The sequence below is a fragment of the Balaenoptera ricei genome, chromosome 7 (genome assembly GCF_028023285.1).
Source record: "Balaenoptera ricei isolate mBalRic1 chromosome 7, mBalRic1.hap2, whole genome shotgun sequence".
NCBI lineage: Eukaryota > Metazoa > Chordata > Mammalia > Artiodactyla > Balaenopteridae > Balaenoptera > Balaenoptera ricei.
The window spans coordinates 118542336-118556399 of record NC_082645.1 but is presented as its reverse complement, the minus strand read 5'-3'; the positions used below and the strand labels follow the sequence as shown (position 1 = coordinate 118556399).

General features: G+C 46.2%; 1 protein-coding gene across 1 annotated transcript in view; it reads left to right on the top strand.

The window, feature by feature from the left end:
• The window catches only part of COL6A3 (collagen type VI alpha 3 chain), an 85114-nt gene extending 79167 nt beyond the window's left edge, over window positions 1-5947 (top strand). The window contains 2 exon segments of the mRNA XM_059929002.1: window positions 4348-4512; window positions 5259-5947. Coding sequence (XP_059784985.1) covers window positions 4348-4512; window positions 5259-5299 — 206 coding nt within the window. The 3' untranslated portion in view covers window positions 5300-5947.
• Window positions 5948-14064: the final 8117 nt, after the last annotated feature.

Genomic DNA, 14064 nt, shown 5'->3' with positions numbered 1-14064 from the left:
AAACTAATGAGGAACATATTTACACATATTCACAACTGCAGCCTAAACCCTTTCCCCTCCTCTCAGCTCCCACGATTTTGCTTAAGAAAGTACTTAAATATTGATAACTTGCTGGTTTGGAAAATGTCAAATTGATGCCTTTAAAAATGCTGCTTTGAAATAGAGACACAGACATAGAGAATAAACGTATGGACACCAAGGGGGGAAAGGGGGTGGGTGGGATGAACTGGGAGATTGGGATTGGCATATATACACTAACTAATATGTGTAAAATAGATAACAATGAGAAACTACTACATAGCACAGGGAACTCTACTTCACTTCGCTGTACGGTAGAAACTAACACAACATTGTAAAACTACTATACCCCAATTAAAAAAAGAAGTTTAAAGAAATAAATAATGAATGATAATTTTAGAATCACAGAACTAAAAAAAAATATGCTGCTTTTAGACACTATACAAATCTCAACTGATAAAAAAGACAAGATTTTCCAATTCAACATGTTTTTGGTTTCAAACACTTTTTCTAGTAATAAAATAATAGATATTCACTGTGAAGAATTCAGAACATACAGAAAAATGTAAGAAAAATATGATTCCCATAATCAAAGTATTGATGGCCATTTATGACCACCATTAATGATCCAATGCATATCTTTCCTGTTTTTTTCCCATGAATATTACATGTGCACACACACACGTCTTTATTACAAAAGTAGGCTGTGTTTCTTTGGGTGCCTTCCACCCCATGGCTGTTGTTCCAGGATGTAGGTTGGCTCCTGTGGTTTCTGTGAACATGGGATTCCTTGGACAGGGCTTTTCCAGACATCACACTTACATCAGTTTCCTCTCATATTTGGAAGCTCACTGAAGACCAGTAACCGTTGACTATTTCACCAGGAAGTTTCACCAGATGGGGATCTGAATCAGGCAGCCTTTCAAGTCTCTCTTTTAAAATGAAACTTATTATTATTATTATTTTTTATAGATTTATTTATTTATTTTTGGCTGCGTTGGGTCTTCGTTGCTGCGCGCGGGCTTTCTCTAGTTGCGGCGAGCGGGGGCTACTCTTTGTTGCAGTGTGCGGGCTTCTCATTGCAGTGGCTTCTGTTGTTTTGGAGCACTGGCTCTAGGAACGTGGGCTTCAGTAGTTGTGGCACACCGGCTTAGTTGCTCCGCGGCATATGGGATCTCCCTGGACCAGGGCTCGAACCAGTGTCCCCTGCGTTGGCAGGCAGGTTCTTAACCACTGCGCCACCAGGGAAGCCCTAAACTGAAACTTATTAAAAAAATAAAAAAATAAAAAATAAATAAAATGAAACTTATTTACATTGTTATTCTAGGCAAAAGTGAACCAGGAAAGGTTGGTGATAATTTTCACTCCCCATGGTCTCTTAGGCTCTGGTTGGGTTCTCAGTATGAGGAGGAGAAAATCAATGAATGTGTAGCCAGACACTTCTCTTGGATCAAGGACCCCAGGCTCCCCCAGGGCTGGGCCCCAAGGGGAAAACTCTTTCTGGAGGGAAACATAAATAGCTGTCATGTCCAAAGACTTGTTCTAGGGAAAAACTCAATGAGATCCAACCATCCTTCTTCGGACTATAGGACGTTTTAATTTTGTAGACTTTGAAACCGTTGTTTTAGCATATGTAGACATAGCTTGGGTGAGCCCAGCCTGCATGGGTCTCAGAAATCAAATGATGGGAGTTTAAAACTTTCTGTTCTTAAGAACATAAAACCTCCCATTTTGATGCTTTAAAAATGGAGGGGCTTCCCTGGTGGCGCAGTGGTTGAGAGTCTGCCTGCCAATGCAGGCGACGCGGGTTCGAGCCCTGGTCTGGGAGGATCCCACATGCCACGGAGCAACTGGGCCCGTGAGCCACAACTACTGAGCCTGCGCGTCTGGAGCCTGTGCTCCGCAACAAGAGAGGCCGCGATAGTGAGAGGCCCGCGCACCGCGATGAAGAGTGGCCCCCGCTCGCCGCAACTGGAGAAAGCCCTTGCACAGAAACGAAGACCCAATACAGCCGTAAATAAATAAATAAATAAATAAATAAATAAATAAATAAAATAAAATAAAAAAAAAGGAGAACCCCAGGCTTTTGTCTTTGCATAAAGTTGAGGCCCACATTAACATATTTCTCTTGGTTCTCCAAGAATTTACGTGTCCAGAGTAGTAGCGTCATTATATTGCATTAGTAAACCTTAAAGGTCTTGGCAGTGACTCCTGCTAGAATAAAGGAGGTAGAATGCAAGAGCCGTAGTTTGGTGCCGGAGGTTGAAGGTGAAAGTCAAGGGAAGTTGGAAAAGCCAGTTGGTCAGGGAGCAGTGTCCTGCTGCTGGGCTGCCTCCAGGCTGGGTGCCCTTGGGTCTGGGGAGACTTCTGTTGCTTCAGAAGAGCACAGGGGAGTAGGACCCAAAGCGCTAAACACAGATGGCCAGGACTGGGTGCACTTGGAACAAAGTGGAAGCAACCTGGGCCACTGTGGGATGCTCTGGGGAAGAAAGGGGAGGGGATGAGGCGACCATTTGGCCAAGTTCCCGTGCTAACAGGGGACCCACCGGTAAACACGGGATGTGTGTTGGTGCTTGAGTGATCTTGCCTTGCTCAGTCCCCTCATTCCTTCAAACCAGGCCTTCTCCTCTAGCGTTGGCACATCTGAGAGGAAGAAAGTTGTTTTTGTAAGTTGTCATCATTTTATCCTGGCCTCATTTGGGTCTTCAAAAGCTCTTGGTAGCACTGCTGGCCTTCTGGGCCTCTGAAACTGTCTGCAACTCGGAGATGCTGTAGGTGTGGGGTCCCCTTCCTCCTGGAGGTGGGGGTGACAGCCTCCCCAGAGCCACCAGGTAGCGTCTTAGACCAATTCTGAGCCTCAATCCTGTGCCTGGAAGTCTGGTCCATTATGGTTGACCTGAGCTTTGGTTTTAGACCTGAAGACCTAGATTTTCCTTTTACTTCTTGGTACCAACCATCCCTGAAGATGCCTACCACCCCTGCCATCCATGGAGCTGGGGGAAAGGCCCCAGGAAATGTCAGCCCTGTGTGGGGAGGGCCGGTGATTCACGGGTGTTAGCTACGCACGTAGACATGTAACATTGTCCACTCCAGGGGTTTGTTTTACGTTTTTTCAAACTTTCAGATAACAGTTGATATTAATGTTTCTCTTTTCCAGCCAGATCTAAAGTTTGCCAGAAAACACTGTAAACAGAAGTTTTACTGTGTGTGAACCGTAAACTTTTCTTTCTTTACAGGCGTGGTGGAGAACGTCGTTTTTACTCTGCAGCTGGGCTGCATCAGAAGCATGCATTTAAAACATAAACTTCCTTAACTGGAAAAATAATGCTTCTCTGTCTTCAAAATAGCTTTGCTATGTGACATTTTTGCTTCTGTGAACTTTGCATCAGTGTTAGCATTTCTTTTGGCTTGTTATATTTGACTGGCCACAAAGGTAGTAGCTACACACACACAGACACAACACATGTGTGCATATACACACATTTAAAAAAAATTATTTATTTATTTATTTTTGGCTGCATTGGGTCTTCGTTGCTGTGTGCGGGCTTTCTCTAGTTGTGACAAGCGGGGGCTACTCTTCGCTGTGGTGCGCGGGCTCTAGGCACTCGGGCTTCAGTAGTTGTGGCACGTGGGCTCAGTAGTTGTGGCTCGCGGGCTCTAGAGCGCAGGCTCAGTAGTTGTGGCGCACGGGCTTAGTTGCTCCGCGGCATGTGGGATCTTCCCAGACCAGGGCTCGAACCCGTGTCCCCTGCATTGGCAGGTGGATTCTTGACCACTGTGCCTCCAGGGAAGTCCCTACACACATATTCATAAAGGATTTTCTTTTTGCACTTTGACTTTTGTTTTTAATCTACCTGGCTTGTAGTGAAATGGAGAGTCTTGTTTTTGAATGACATTCTAACAGAACTTAATTGCTATTTTGCCAAGGAGTAGAAAACTCCAAGGTTTTAAAATTAGGTTTCTTCTCCGGGGGTTGAGCATTGAAAGAACTGGAGACTAAGTGACCCAGTGATTGGAAAGGGGAAAACACAGTTCATTTAATCTGAAATCATCCAATAATAATTGCCAACATTTGGGATTCCAAGTGTAGTTTATGAAGTCCTTTCATTGATAAGATTGTATTTATTGCTCTCAGCTCTGTAGGTGATTATTATGTCCATTTGACAGTAAGGAAACTGAAGCTTGGGGAGGTAAAGGAAGTTTTCCTCCTGGAAACTCTTCTGTTTTCTCTCTCTGACAGCACTGTGATGAGACCTTCAGCCCCTCACGCTGGGAGCACAGTAACTTACACGTTCTCATTAACCCTCTTTCCCCATCTTGTTCTTCAAGATATATGTAAGTTGCCAAAAGAAGAAGGAACTTGCAGGGACTTTATATTAAAATGGTACTATGATTCCGTTACTGAAAGCTGCGCCAGATTCTGGTACGGAGGTTGTGGTGGAAATGAAAACAGATTTGATTCGCAGGATGAATGTGAAAAGGTTTGCCCTCCTGGTAAGTGATTCTTCTTTTGTGTTGGTGGTTTTTGCAGGTAAGTGATCCAGGCCAATAATTCACCTTTTAAAGATATTTGAATGATAATGATGATGATAGATTTGAAAAAGAAGATAAATTGGATTTTCAGATGAGGAAGGTGTACAAATAAAACACGTGGGGTTAATCTTCTGAGTTATTATGGTTTCCTAAAAACATACTTGTATACTTGTATTTTTGCCAATGAAGAAACATATGGTGGACCACTCCTCACCCTTCAGAAATATTACTAAGTTTCTGTTATTCATAAAATATTGTAACAGACATGGTTATTAGGAAAATAATATAATGAACAATTAATAATAACTGCTATATAGTCTATTCATCTTTAAATAATCTTGCTTCCTCTAAATAATAATGTTGACCGCCAGGCCATGTGATAACTCCATTATGCTGGGCAACGTGATTGGTAATAAAATCAGAGCAGCTATACAGAGAGTCTGGGGCCAGTGCGGAATGGGAGCCCTGGGTTTGCTTAAAGGCCAGGCAGGTGATGCCAGGGGAGAGAAAGGGCTCAGATGGCACAGAGAGCCCCAAACCCCAGGCCAAGAAGCTCCAGGGGAGCCATTGAAGGAAGTGAACTGAAAAGTGAGATTGGTGATGGAAGCCAGAGGCCATGGGTATTTTCATGAGAAATACAGTGTCCTTTTGGGTCAGTAATGTGACTTTCCCCCTCCTCTTCCTTTCCACCCTCACCCGCCTCCCAGTGCTTATCAAGCCCGGAGTCATTGCTGCGATTGGGACCTAAGCGTGGCCGACCAGTGACACATACCTCTTGAAGAAGAAGGAGTCAGCCATCGCCAGTCATCTTTGTAGAAGCTCTGGGTATAGATTCCCTTGCACTGTACCATTTCATGCTTTGATTTACACTCGAACTTGGGAGGAAACGTCTGCTGCATGACCTATCAATATGGTGCTAAATGTGTCTGTGGAGTCAACCCTCTTTGTCTCGGGGCAATTACATCGTATACTTTGAACGTTGTGTAATAGTTATCCACTGCTGGTGTTTATGTGAACATTCCTATAAATTCAAATTCCCTCTGGAGTTTCATGTTATGCCTGTTACAGGCAAGTGTAAGATCTAGAAAATAACCCCCGATTTCACAGCTACTCTATATACTTCTGCTTGGTTCATTTTTTTCCCCTCTTAATTAAGCATGACTTTAGATGGAAAGCCTATGTATGGAGAAAAAACAAGAGTCTAACTTTTCCATTTCCCCCCCAATTTCCTGGATTAGATTTTGAGCTAATTTCCTTTTTCTAGAGCTTCTAACAAACAATCTAGTTAGAAGGAAGCAAAATCCCCTAATCTTTGTGCACTGTTGTGGGACCAATGCCTTAATTAAAGAATGAAAAGAAAGTCACAATAGAGAAGATTTTTTTGGCATTCCTCTAATGTTGTGTCTGTGTTGTTTTTTTGGGGGGGGGGTTAATTTTAATTTTAAAATTTTTAGGAAATTTATACAAAGAAACTTTTTAATAAAGTATATTGAAAGTGTTGTGGGTTTGGTGTTCTTGGCTGTGTCGTTTCCCTAGCAACTGTTGTCAGAATCACCCCAGGACAGGGGAATTGGAGTCCGTTCAGGCCCACAGTCTTGGGTACCACCCTTTGATTTCCAGTGAAGGGGCAAGGGCGCTCTATCGACAGTGGGAAACCCGGTGGATCCAGCTCTCCATGGCTGGGTGGGTCACGTTCCTTGCTTTGGGCCTCTGGAGTCTTCCTAGTCTTAAGAACCAGGCTGGCTTTCATGCTCTCCTTTAACTTCTAGCTGTGTCCCAGAGATGTGGCCTCCTTCCCTGCCTCTTTAAGATAATTGTTTCCTTGGGGTTCCCTTTGCTCTTGCCTACAGTGGCTGAGAGGTGGGATGTCATTGGCCCAGGACTCCCCAGTCCCCTTTCTGGAGTCTCAAAGATGAAGCATAAAGTTTCTTTTTTCTTTAAAGACCCTTTTGCTCCTGTCTTCAGAAATAACACAAGAAACAAATAAATACATATTTAGGTGGTACCTGAATTCCACTTGGGAAGGAAACTGAATTTGTTTGATAAAACACATCTACTCTGACAAGTGCTTCTGGCCGAGCTCTAGGGACCTTGGGCGTGGACAGAACTGTTTTATGTAAGATGGGGAAGGATCTGTCAGTCAATCTATTGATCAGAGGGAGGTAGGAGGTAGAGCCATGGAGATGATGGGTGGGGAGAGTCTGGGTAGTCACAGAGACCACTCCTTGTGATTTCCACCCAGATCTTTGGGTGCAATTTCTAAATTCACAAATGCGCTCAAAGCGAGCACATCTGCATAGCAATTGGAGGAAGAACTGAGCTTTGTCCCTGAGTCGGTGTGTCAGAGAATGTAGCCAAAGGCAGAGATGGAAGGAAGATGCTGTGGGCAGAGGACCCCTCTGCTGGAATCTGCAGGAATCTGGGGGAAGACTCAGCATTTCACAATCCAAGGCGTTGGGGATTTGAGCTTACTGGCACCTTGTAGGGATGAAGAGAGACTGGTTGAATATCAGGGCAGCCCGGGGTAGATTGCGTGGCTTTGAGGACTCCTGAGAAGCACTCACAGTCAGGGGGCTCCTGGACCACGTCTGCCCTCTAGGTCATGCTGACTGCCTCCCCACCTTTGAAAGGCCCCCTTTTTAGCATGAGGCCAAGCCAATGGAACTACCAAGAGCCCCGTGATGGTCATGAATTCCTTTCAAACAGGTACTCAGACTGGGCGGGAAATGTGCCTTCTGTGACTTTCTTAGAGATTTTTCTCTCCAGCCCCACAGGAACAGCCCCCTTCCACAGAAACAGGCCTGCGTGCCTCCCCTCAGGCTGTGGGTAGTCAAGCCAAGTGCATCCCATCCCATTGGAGCAGAGAAACATTTGCAGGGGGATTAGGAAAGGCAGCTTCACTGGTGTAGTGGATGGGACAGTCTGTGTGCATTTGTCCTGGGGCTGCCATAACCAAGTGCCACAATCCAGGTGGCTTAAAACAATAGAAATTTATTCTCTCACAGCTCAGGAGGCTGGAAGTCCAAAATCAAGGTGTTGGCAGTGCCATGCTGCCTCGGAAACCCGTAGGGCAATCCTTCCTTGCTTCTTCCTACTTTCTTGTGATTCCTTGACTTGTAGGCAAGTGATTCCAATCTCTGCCTCTGTCTTCACATGGTCATCTTCTTATAAGGACACCAGTCAAACTGGATTAGGGACCCACCCTGCTCTGGTATAACCTCATCTTATCTAACTATATCTGCAACGACCCTATTTCCAAATAAGGTCACATCCTGAGGTCCTGGGGGTTAAGACTTCAGCATATCTTTTGGGGGGGAGGGGCACAATTCAACCCATAACACAGTCTTAGGGTTTCCAATACCAGTTCCCAACTCTGATCTGTCGATCCACTGTTAACAGCAAGGTAGCAGCTGTAGTTAAGAGATTTCAACTGAATGTTGTCACTTCCTCGTCGGCATTGGTTATTGAAACCATCACTACTGGATCTTCAGGCTGGGTCCTATTCATTTCAAAACTTAAATCCCAGATGCTGTGCAGAGCCTTTTCCCTGTAGACCAGCGCAGGTACTGGATGATTAGAGTGGAGAAGCCCATGGCTTGTTCCCTCCCACCTTCCTTTTTACTCCCCAAGCCTGTGGAGTTCTGGGCTGGAGCTCCTTCCCAGGCTCCAGAGGTGAACTTGGAGCTGACTTTCTGTTGGCTTCTGTTCTCTCCTTGACTCCTTTCCGTGGCAGGGTCCCATGCTGACTCTTTCGGGGTGTATGTCGGTCCTCTGGCGGAACCTGGGGGGCCCGAGCCTGGCAGTTCTGTGCACCTCTTCCTCCCCTCACAGCCCCCTACTGGGGGTCGTCCTCCTCGTAGACCCTCGGGGCTGGTGTCTTTGCGCAGGAGAGCATCCTCTTGGAGAGCAGTGTAAGCCAGTTGGCTCAAGTCCAGCCACCTTCTCGGGTCACTTAATCCATAGGAAACGCTCATGACCTTGCCACATCAACTGTCACATCCCTCTTTCCACTCAACCAGGGGTCAGGGGTCCTGCGGGTTCAGGAGTCAGGAACATGGTCAGTTGAGAGCTGGTCTCCAGCCCCTGACTTGGTGGTGGTGGGAAGGAATGATTCAGACCATCATCTCCAACTCTTGAGTGTTTCTTTGTCTTCAGGGACAGGGTCCAGTGGACGCCCCTTCCTGACGCCGCAGGGAGTGAATCCCTTCCTCCCCACTCCCACCAGGGGGTGAGGGAAGAGCGTGGTCTCTTCATAAGCACTTCGTTGCTCTCGAAAGGCCCCGGCAACCTCTCCCTTGGCCCTGTTCTACCTCATTAGTGACTGGTTACTGTGCTCTAAGCTGGGGCCCTTGGCCGTCAACTCTGGGAAAACAGGACCCACCAGGCACCCACCACCAGCCTCGTGTAGGAACTTGATGAGTGGAGAGCTCTGAACCCCAGATCTCTAGTGCAGGCTGAACACTGCTTTTCCTCCTGCCCCTCGATTTCCTAGAAGTGAGCCTCGGCACCCCAAGGCACCCCACTAGTGTGTGTGAGTCTGCCTCACCACACGTTAGTGACTGAAGGCTCCTCGAGGGGATGGGGGAGAAGACTCATCACATGTCCATGGTTTGACTTCATACACACACCCTTTAACAAGCTGTCTCAGCCCCAAAGTTCCTCTCCCCCAACAGCGACCTCAAGTTTCCCCTCCTCTTCCTTCCCCCTGCTGCTTAAGATTCCCTCCATCCTTGCAGCAGTTTTCAGGTCTTCCCCTCGGTGGAGGCACTTCGACTTGGAAAACCAAAGCCCGAGAGAGGGCGGAATGGTGGGCATCTTGCTTCCTGCACTGTTCACGTGGGGTCGGTTCACCCCATCACATTTAAACTTTACGTACAATAAAATGCATCCACTTCTGTGTGCTGCTTGATGAGTTTTGACAAATGAATACACGCACAGAACCCTCACCACACTCATGATGGTCATCATTCCCATAACCCCATCCAGCAGTGTGCGCAAATGAACAGCATTTAAAGTTATCATGACTTTTCTCCCAGTAAATGTATCCTAAGGAAACAATCGGAGATGCACAAAAATTTATGTTTAAGGATATGGCTTTATTTGCAATGACAAAAATGAATTCGAGATCATCAGAATGGCCAGCAAGAAAAGGATGCTTACATATATCCTGCTTCACCAACAAAAGAAAAACATAGCCACTAATGTGATTGATATATATACACTACTATGTATAAAATAGGTAACTAATGAGAACCTACTGTACAGCACAGGGAACTCTGCTCAGTGCTCTGTGGTGACCTAAATGGGAAGGAAAACTAAAAAAGAGGATATATGTATACAGATAGCTGATTCACTTTGTTGTACAGTAGAAACTAACACAAAATTGTAAAGCAATTATACTCCAATAAAATTTAATTAAAAAATACATCATAATGCTGGTAAATGGTCGATGCCATTAATCAGTTGATATATATGATATGATGTTAAAAAGATACAAATCTGTATATTTAATATGATAGTTTCATATATAGGTGCACATGCACACACACATATTTCCCTTTTGTGAAGGAAAATAACAAAAGCAAATACAACAAAATTTAAGCAGTGGTTGTTTCTGGCGTGGTGATTTAAACGTTCTTTAAATGTTCCTACACTTAAATTTGTTTTCTAAAATAAACCCGTGTGTTACCCTTATCAAACAGTTATTTTCAACTTGAAGATATTTTTATATACGAATTGCAGTATTCATAAATTTTAATTGTTTTATAATCGGTGTCGTGTGGATGCACTTAACCACTCATCCTTCCTTCCTTCCTTCCTTTGTTCCACAAGTGTTTACTGAACATGTGTCATGTGCTAGATCCAGGTCTAGGCTCCGGAAATGCAGTTCTGTTGGAACTGACCTACTGGGGGAACCAGACAACACAAAAGCATCTATAAAGCATGAAGACGTGGGGAGAGCTGAGGAGAAAAATAACCGCAGCCGCCTTTCCAATTCCCTTGGTTTCTTACCCTGCCCTTGTGCAGTTAGCATGTGCTGGTCCCCAGGAAGAGAAAACGTGGACTTTAGGAGAGCTTGAGGGCACACACGTCACCTGTGGCCACAGCTTACATCCACACCCAGGGATGCTCAGATGTGCAGAATCAAACACCACTGGAGGGAGGGCTGTGGTCCTAGAAACCCCATTTGGCCACCAGACATGTCCCCTACCCAGCTACAGCACTTTCCCTTGCCAGTGTCTAGACCCTAATCTTGAAGTTGCATTTTACCCCAATGTTAGTTATAAAATAGAGTGGAGGAGTCATTAATGGGTTCATTCCACCCCTGGAAAATCAGGCTGATTTTGCATCTCACACTAAGACCCCATTTCCACATAATTCTGCCTTGTTCAATGGACACAATTGGTTACACTAATTCATTTGACACCTGAACACATTGTATGTGTTCCTCTGGGCCTTTAGGATAAAGTGTTGAACAAACCATACAGGATCCCTACCCCCGAGGGGCTTACATTCTGCTGGTGGGAGACAGAGAGAATGCAAGGACCGTGAAGAAGCAGCAAATGGTGGACGTGCTTTTGCAGGAGGCGGCGAGGCTCTGGGGCAGGGAAGGTGGGGCAGGGGAGGCGGGGCAGGGAAGGCGGGGTAGGGGGCAGGCAGTGCTGTGCTGGGGCAGCGACCATGTTTCAGTAGCGCGATCACCGTGGGCCTCGCTGAGAAGGAGACTTTGAAAAACACCTGAAGATGGTGAGGGAGGAGCCAAGAGGGAAACTGAGGAGAGAGCTCGGGGCAGATGGGACCCCTACAGCAAAGAGTGTTCATCAGATGGAGGAGAGGGCCATGGGCTGGGTTCTGTCAAGTGAAAGCGGGGACCCAGGGGCCATTGGTGGCCCGGGTTGACCTACCGGCTTTTACTCAGTGACATGGAGCCATCGTTCAGCAGCTCCATCAAGGGACCGACAGGAACGTCCTTGAACTCTACAGGATCCACTAGCTGCTCTGTGTGGACAAGACCTCAGAGCAATGAGGCGGTGACACCAGTGATGGGGTGGTGACATCGGTGGTGAGGCCATGGAAGAAATTCAGGCGATGGTGACCAAGACCAGAGCAACAGCAGAGGAAATGAAGTGTGGACTCTGGGTACCTTTTGGTCTAAAATGTGCAAGAATTGATGTAACGTCTGTGTACAGTTTTTTACACGTTATTTCCACAAAGGAACTAGAACCAAACAGATGTTAGGTCATCTGTCCTGACTTTGTGTTCAGCAAGGCGTGGTCTGAGCTGCATTCCTGACCTGAGACAGCTGTGGACCTCTTTCTGAGACCTGTTCTTTGTCAGACGATGCCACTGTCTCCACGTCCTTGCCTGTGCTGTGGCATGCCCCTGACCCGAGGGTCCACCCGGTGCTTTATGGGGCAACCTTGGACAGCTTCCAGCCTGGCTGTGTGCATGGAAGTAGCTTGCCAGAAAAGAACACCTGTTTTGAATTTTGTGAGCAAGAACTAAACTTCCACTGGGGTAATGCACTGAGGTTTTGGGCTGTTCTAGAAGATGGTGGAGTCTTAACACAATTCACCTCTACCCAGTAGCAGTTGTGTGTCAGGCACTGTACTAGCTGCTTCACCCACATTATCTCAGGCAGTGCTGTCTGGTAGCGGTCACTATACTAGTTCTTTAGATGATGAAACAGAGGGTCAGAGTGGTCCAGTTCACCCAGTTACAACCTAATGGAGGCTGTATCTGAGAAAGTCACCATGACCCAGAAGCTCTCCCTGAGCTCCCAAATGTGTACTGGTTCCTGCGGGACCCTCACTGTCGTTCCCCAGGGGCTGTTTCCCTGGAAGTTGGATCTAATCTCAAGCTCCGTATCTTCTTGCAGCACAAAGCATGCCCTACCCCGTCCATTTCTAAGACCTTCTGAAACTCTCAGCGGGCAGAAAGTCCCTCTCTCCTTTCCTTTTCCTTTAACGACAGTTTTCCCATCTCTTTTTCATTATCCGGAGCTGCTCAGGGGAGGACTTAGAAAAGCTAGCCATTCTGGGCTTGTGCCTGGTTCTCCGAGGCCAGGTCATTGAGACATCTGTTTGGACTGTACTATTAGCACATTTCGATCCTTTCATCAGCTTTGCTGGATTTGTGAATATAAGTGCTTTCTACTCCTCCCCCCTGCCCCCACCCCCTTTACAACTTTCTACATAATTAAAAAAAAATCATAAGGAGTGTGAATGGGCACCAGTCTTTCTATAGGAAGCCAATATCCTGAACCCTCAAGATCAGTTTGATATTTCTCCCCCAAGGTGATTCATTTTTAGGGAATGGTTCAGATTTCGCTGCCAAATTTCCCTCGCTGTCAGATTTCCAGCTGGACCTGGCTGTTGGTCAGGTTCTCGGAGTCCAGCCTCCTGGGTGTGGCTTCCAGAGAAATTGGGGTCTGCTGATGGTGCTGAGCTGCTAGGCCCCGGTCCAGGGGCTGCCCAGGGGTCTGCTCCTTCTCCGATTTTAGTTCAGGGTTCTGACCCTTGATGCTGCGTGTGCCTCCTGTCTCTCCCTGGTGCTGAAGTGCTATTCTTAGTGCCATCGGATTCCCAGGGGGTCTTCCTGTTTGTTTGGAGTCAGGACTTCAGAGCTGGACAGTCCTCCAGAGGTCCTGAGGCCCAGCATGAACCAGTTCAGAGATCCCTTTTCACACTATTCCTGATTCTGCGACTCACGTGGCGGGCATAAAATTGCCCAAGAGTGAAACACTGAAGAAGGAGTGTTTAAAAATCCAGTTGTTCCAGCCCAAAGACACCTGGTAGAGGGTAATGGGAAACAAAGAAGGAAGGGTCTCTGTGCATAAGGGTGACAGTTTCCAAGTAAGACTCAACCTGGAAAGTACATAGGATTTTCCTGCCTTAAATCAGAGGTGTCTATGAAAACCTTCAGGCTACTGGTACAAAAAGTCATCTAGTGGAAGGGATTCGGGGAGCTGCAGAGAGAACCAGCCAAACATGTTTGAATTCAAGAGGAATGCCGAAGTTCCAGTATCCACACAAATTTTCCAGGAGAGGTTAGACAAAGAAATAGTGAGACAATAAGAAAAAACGGGTGGAACCTCTATATATTCGAGGGGAAAAAAAAGTCTATTTATTTATTTATTTATTAGTTCAAACAAGTTTTTTTTTAAACATCTTTATTGGAGTATAATTGCTTTACAATGGTGTGATAGTTTCTGCTTTATAACAAAGTGAATCAGCTATACATATACATATATCCCCATATCTCCTCCCTCTTGCGTCTCCCTCCCACCCTCCCTATCCCACCCCTCTAGGTGGTCACAAAGCACCCAGCTGATCTCCCTGTGCTATGCGGCTGCTTCCCACTAGCTATCTATGTTACTTTTGGCAGTGTATATAAGTCCGTGCCACTCTCTCACTTCGTCCCAGCTTACCCTTCCCCCTCCCCATGTCCTCAAGTCCATTCTCTACATGTGTGTCTTTATTCCTCTCCTGCCCCTAGGTTCTTCAAAACCAT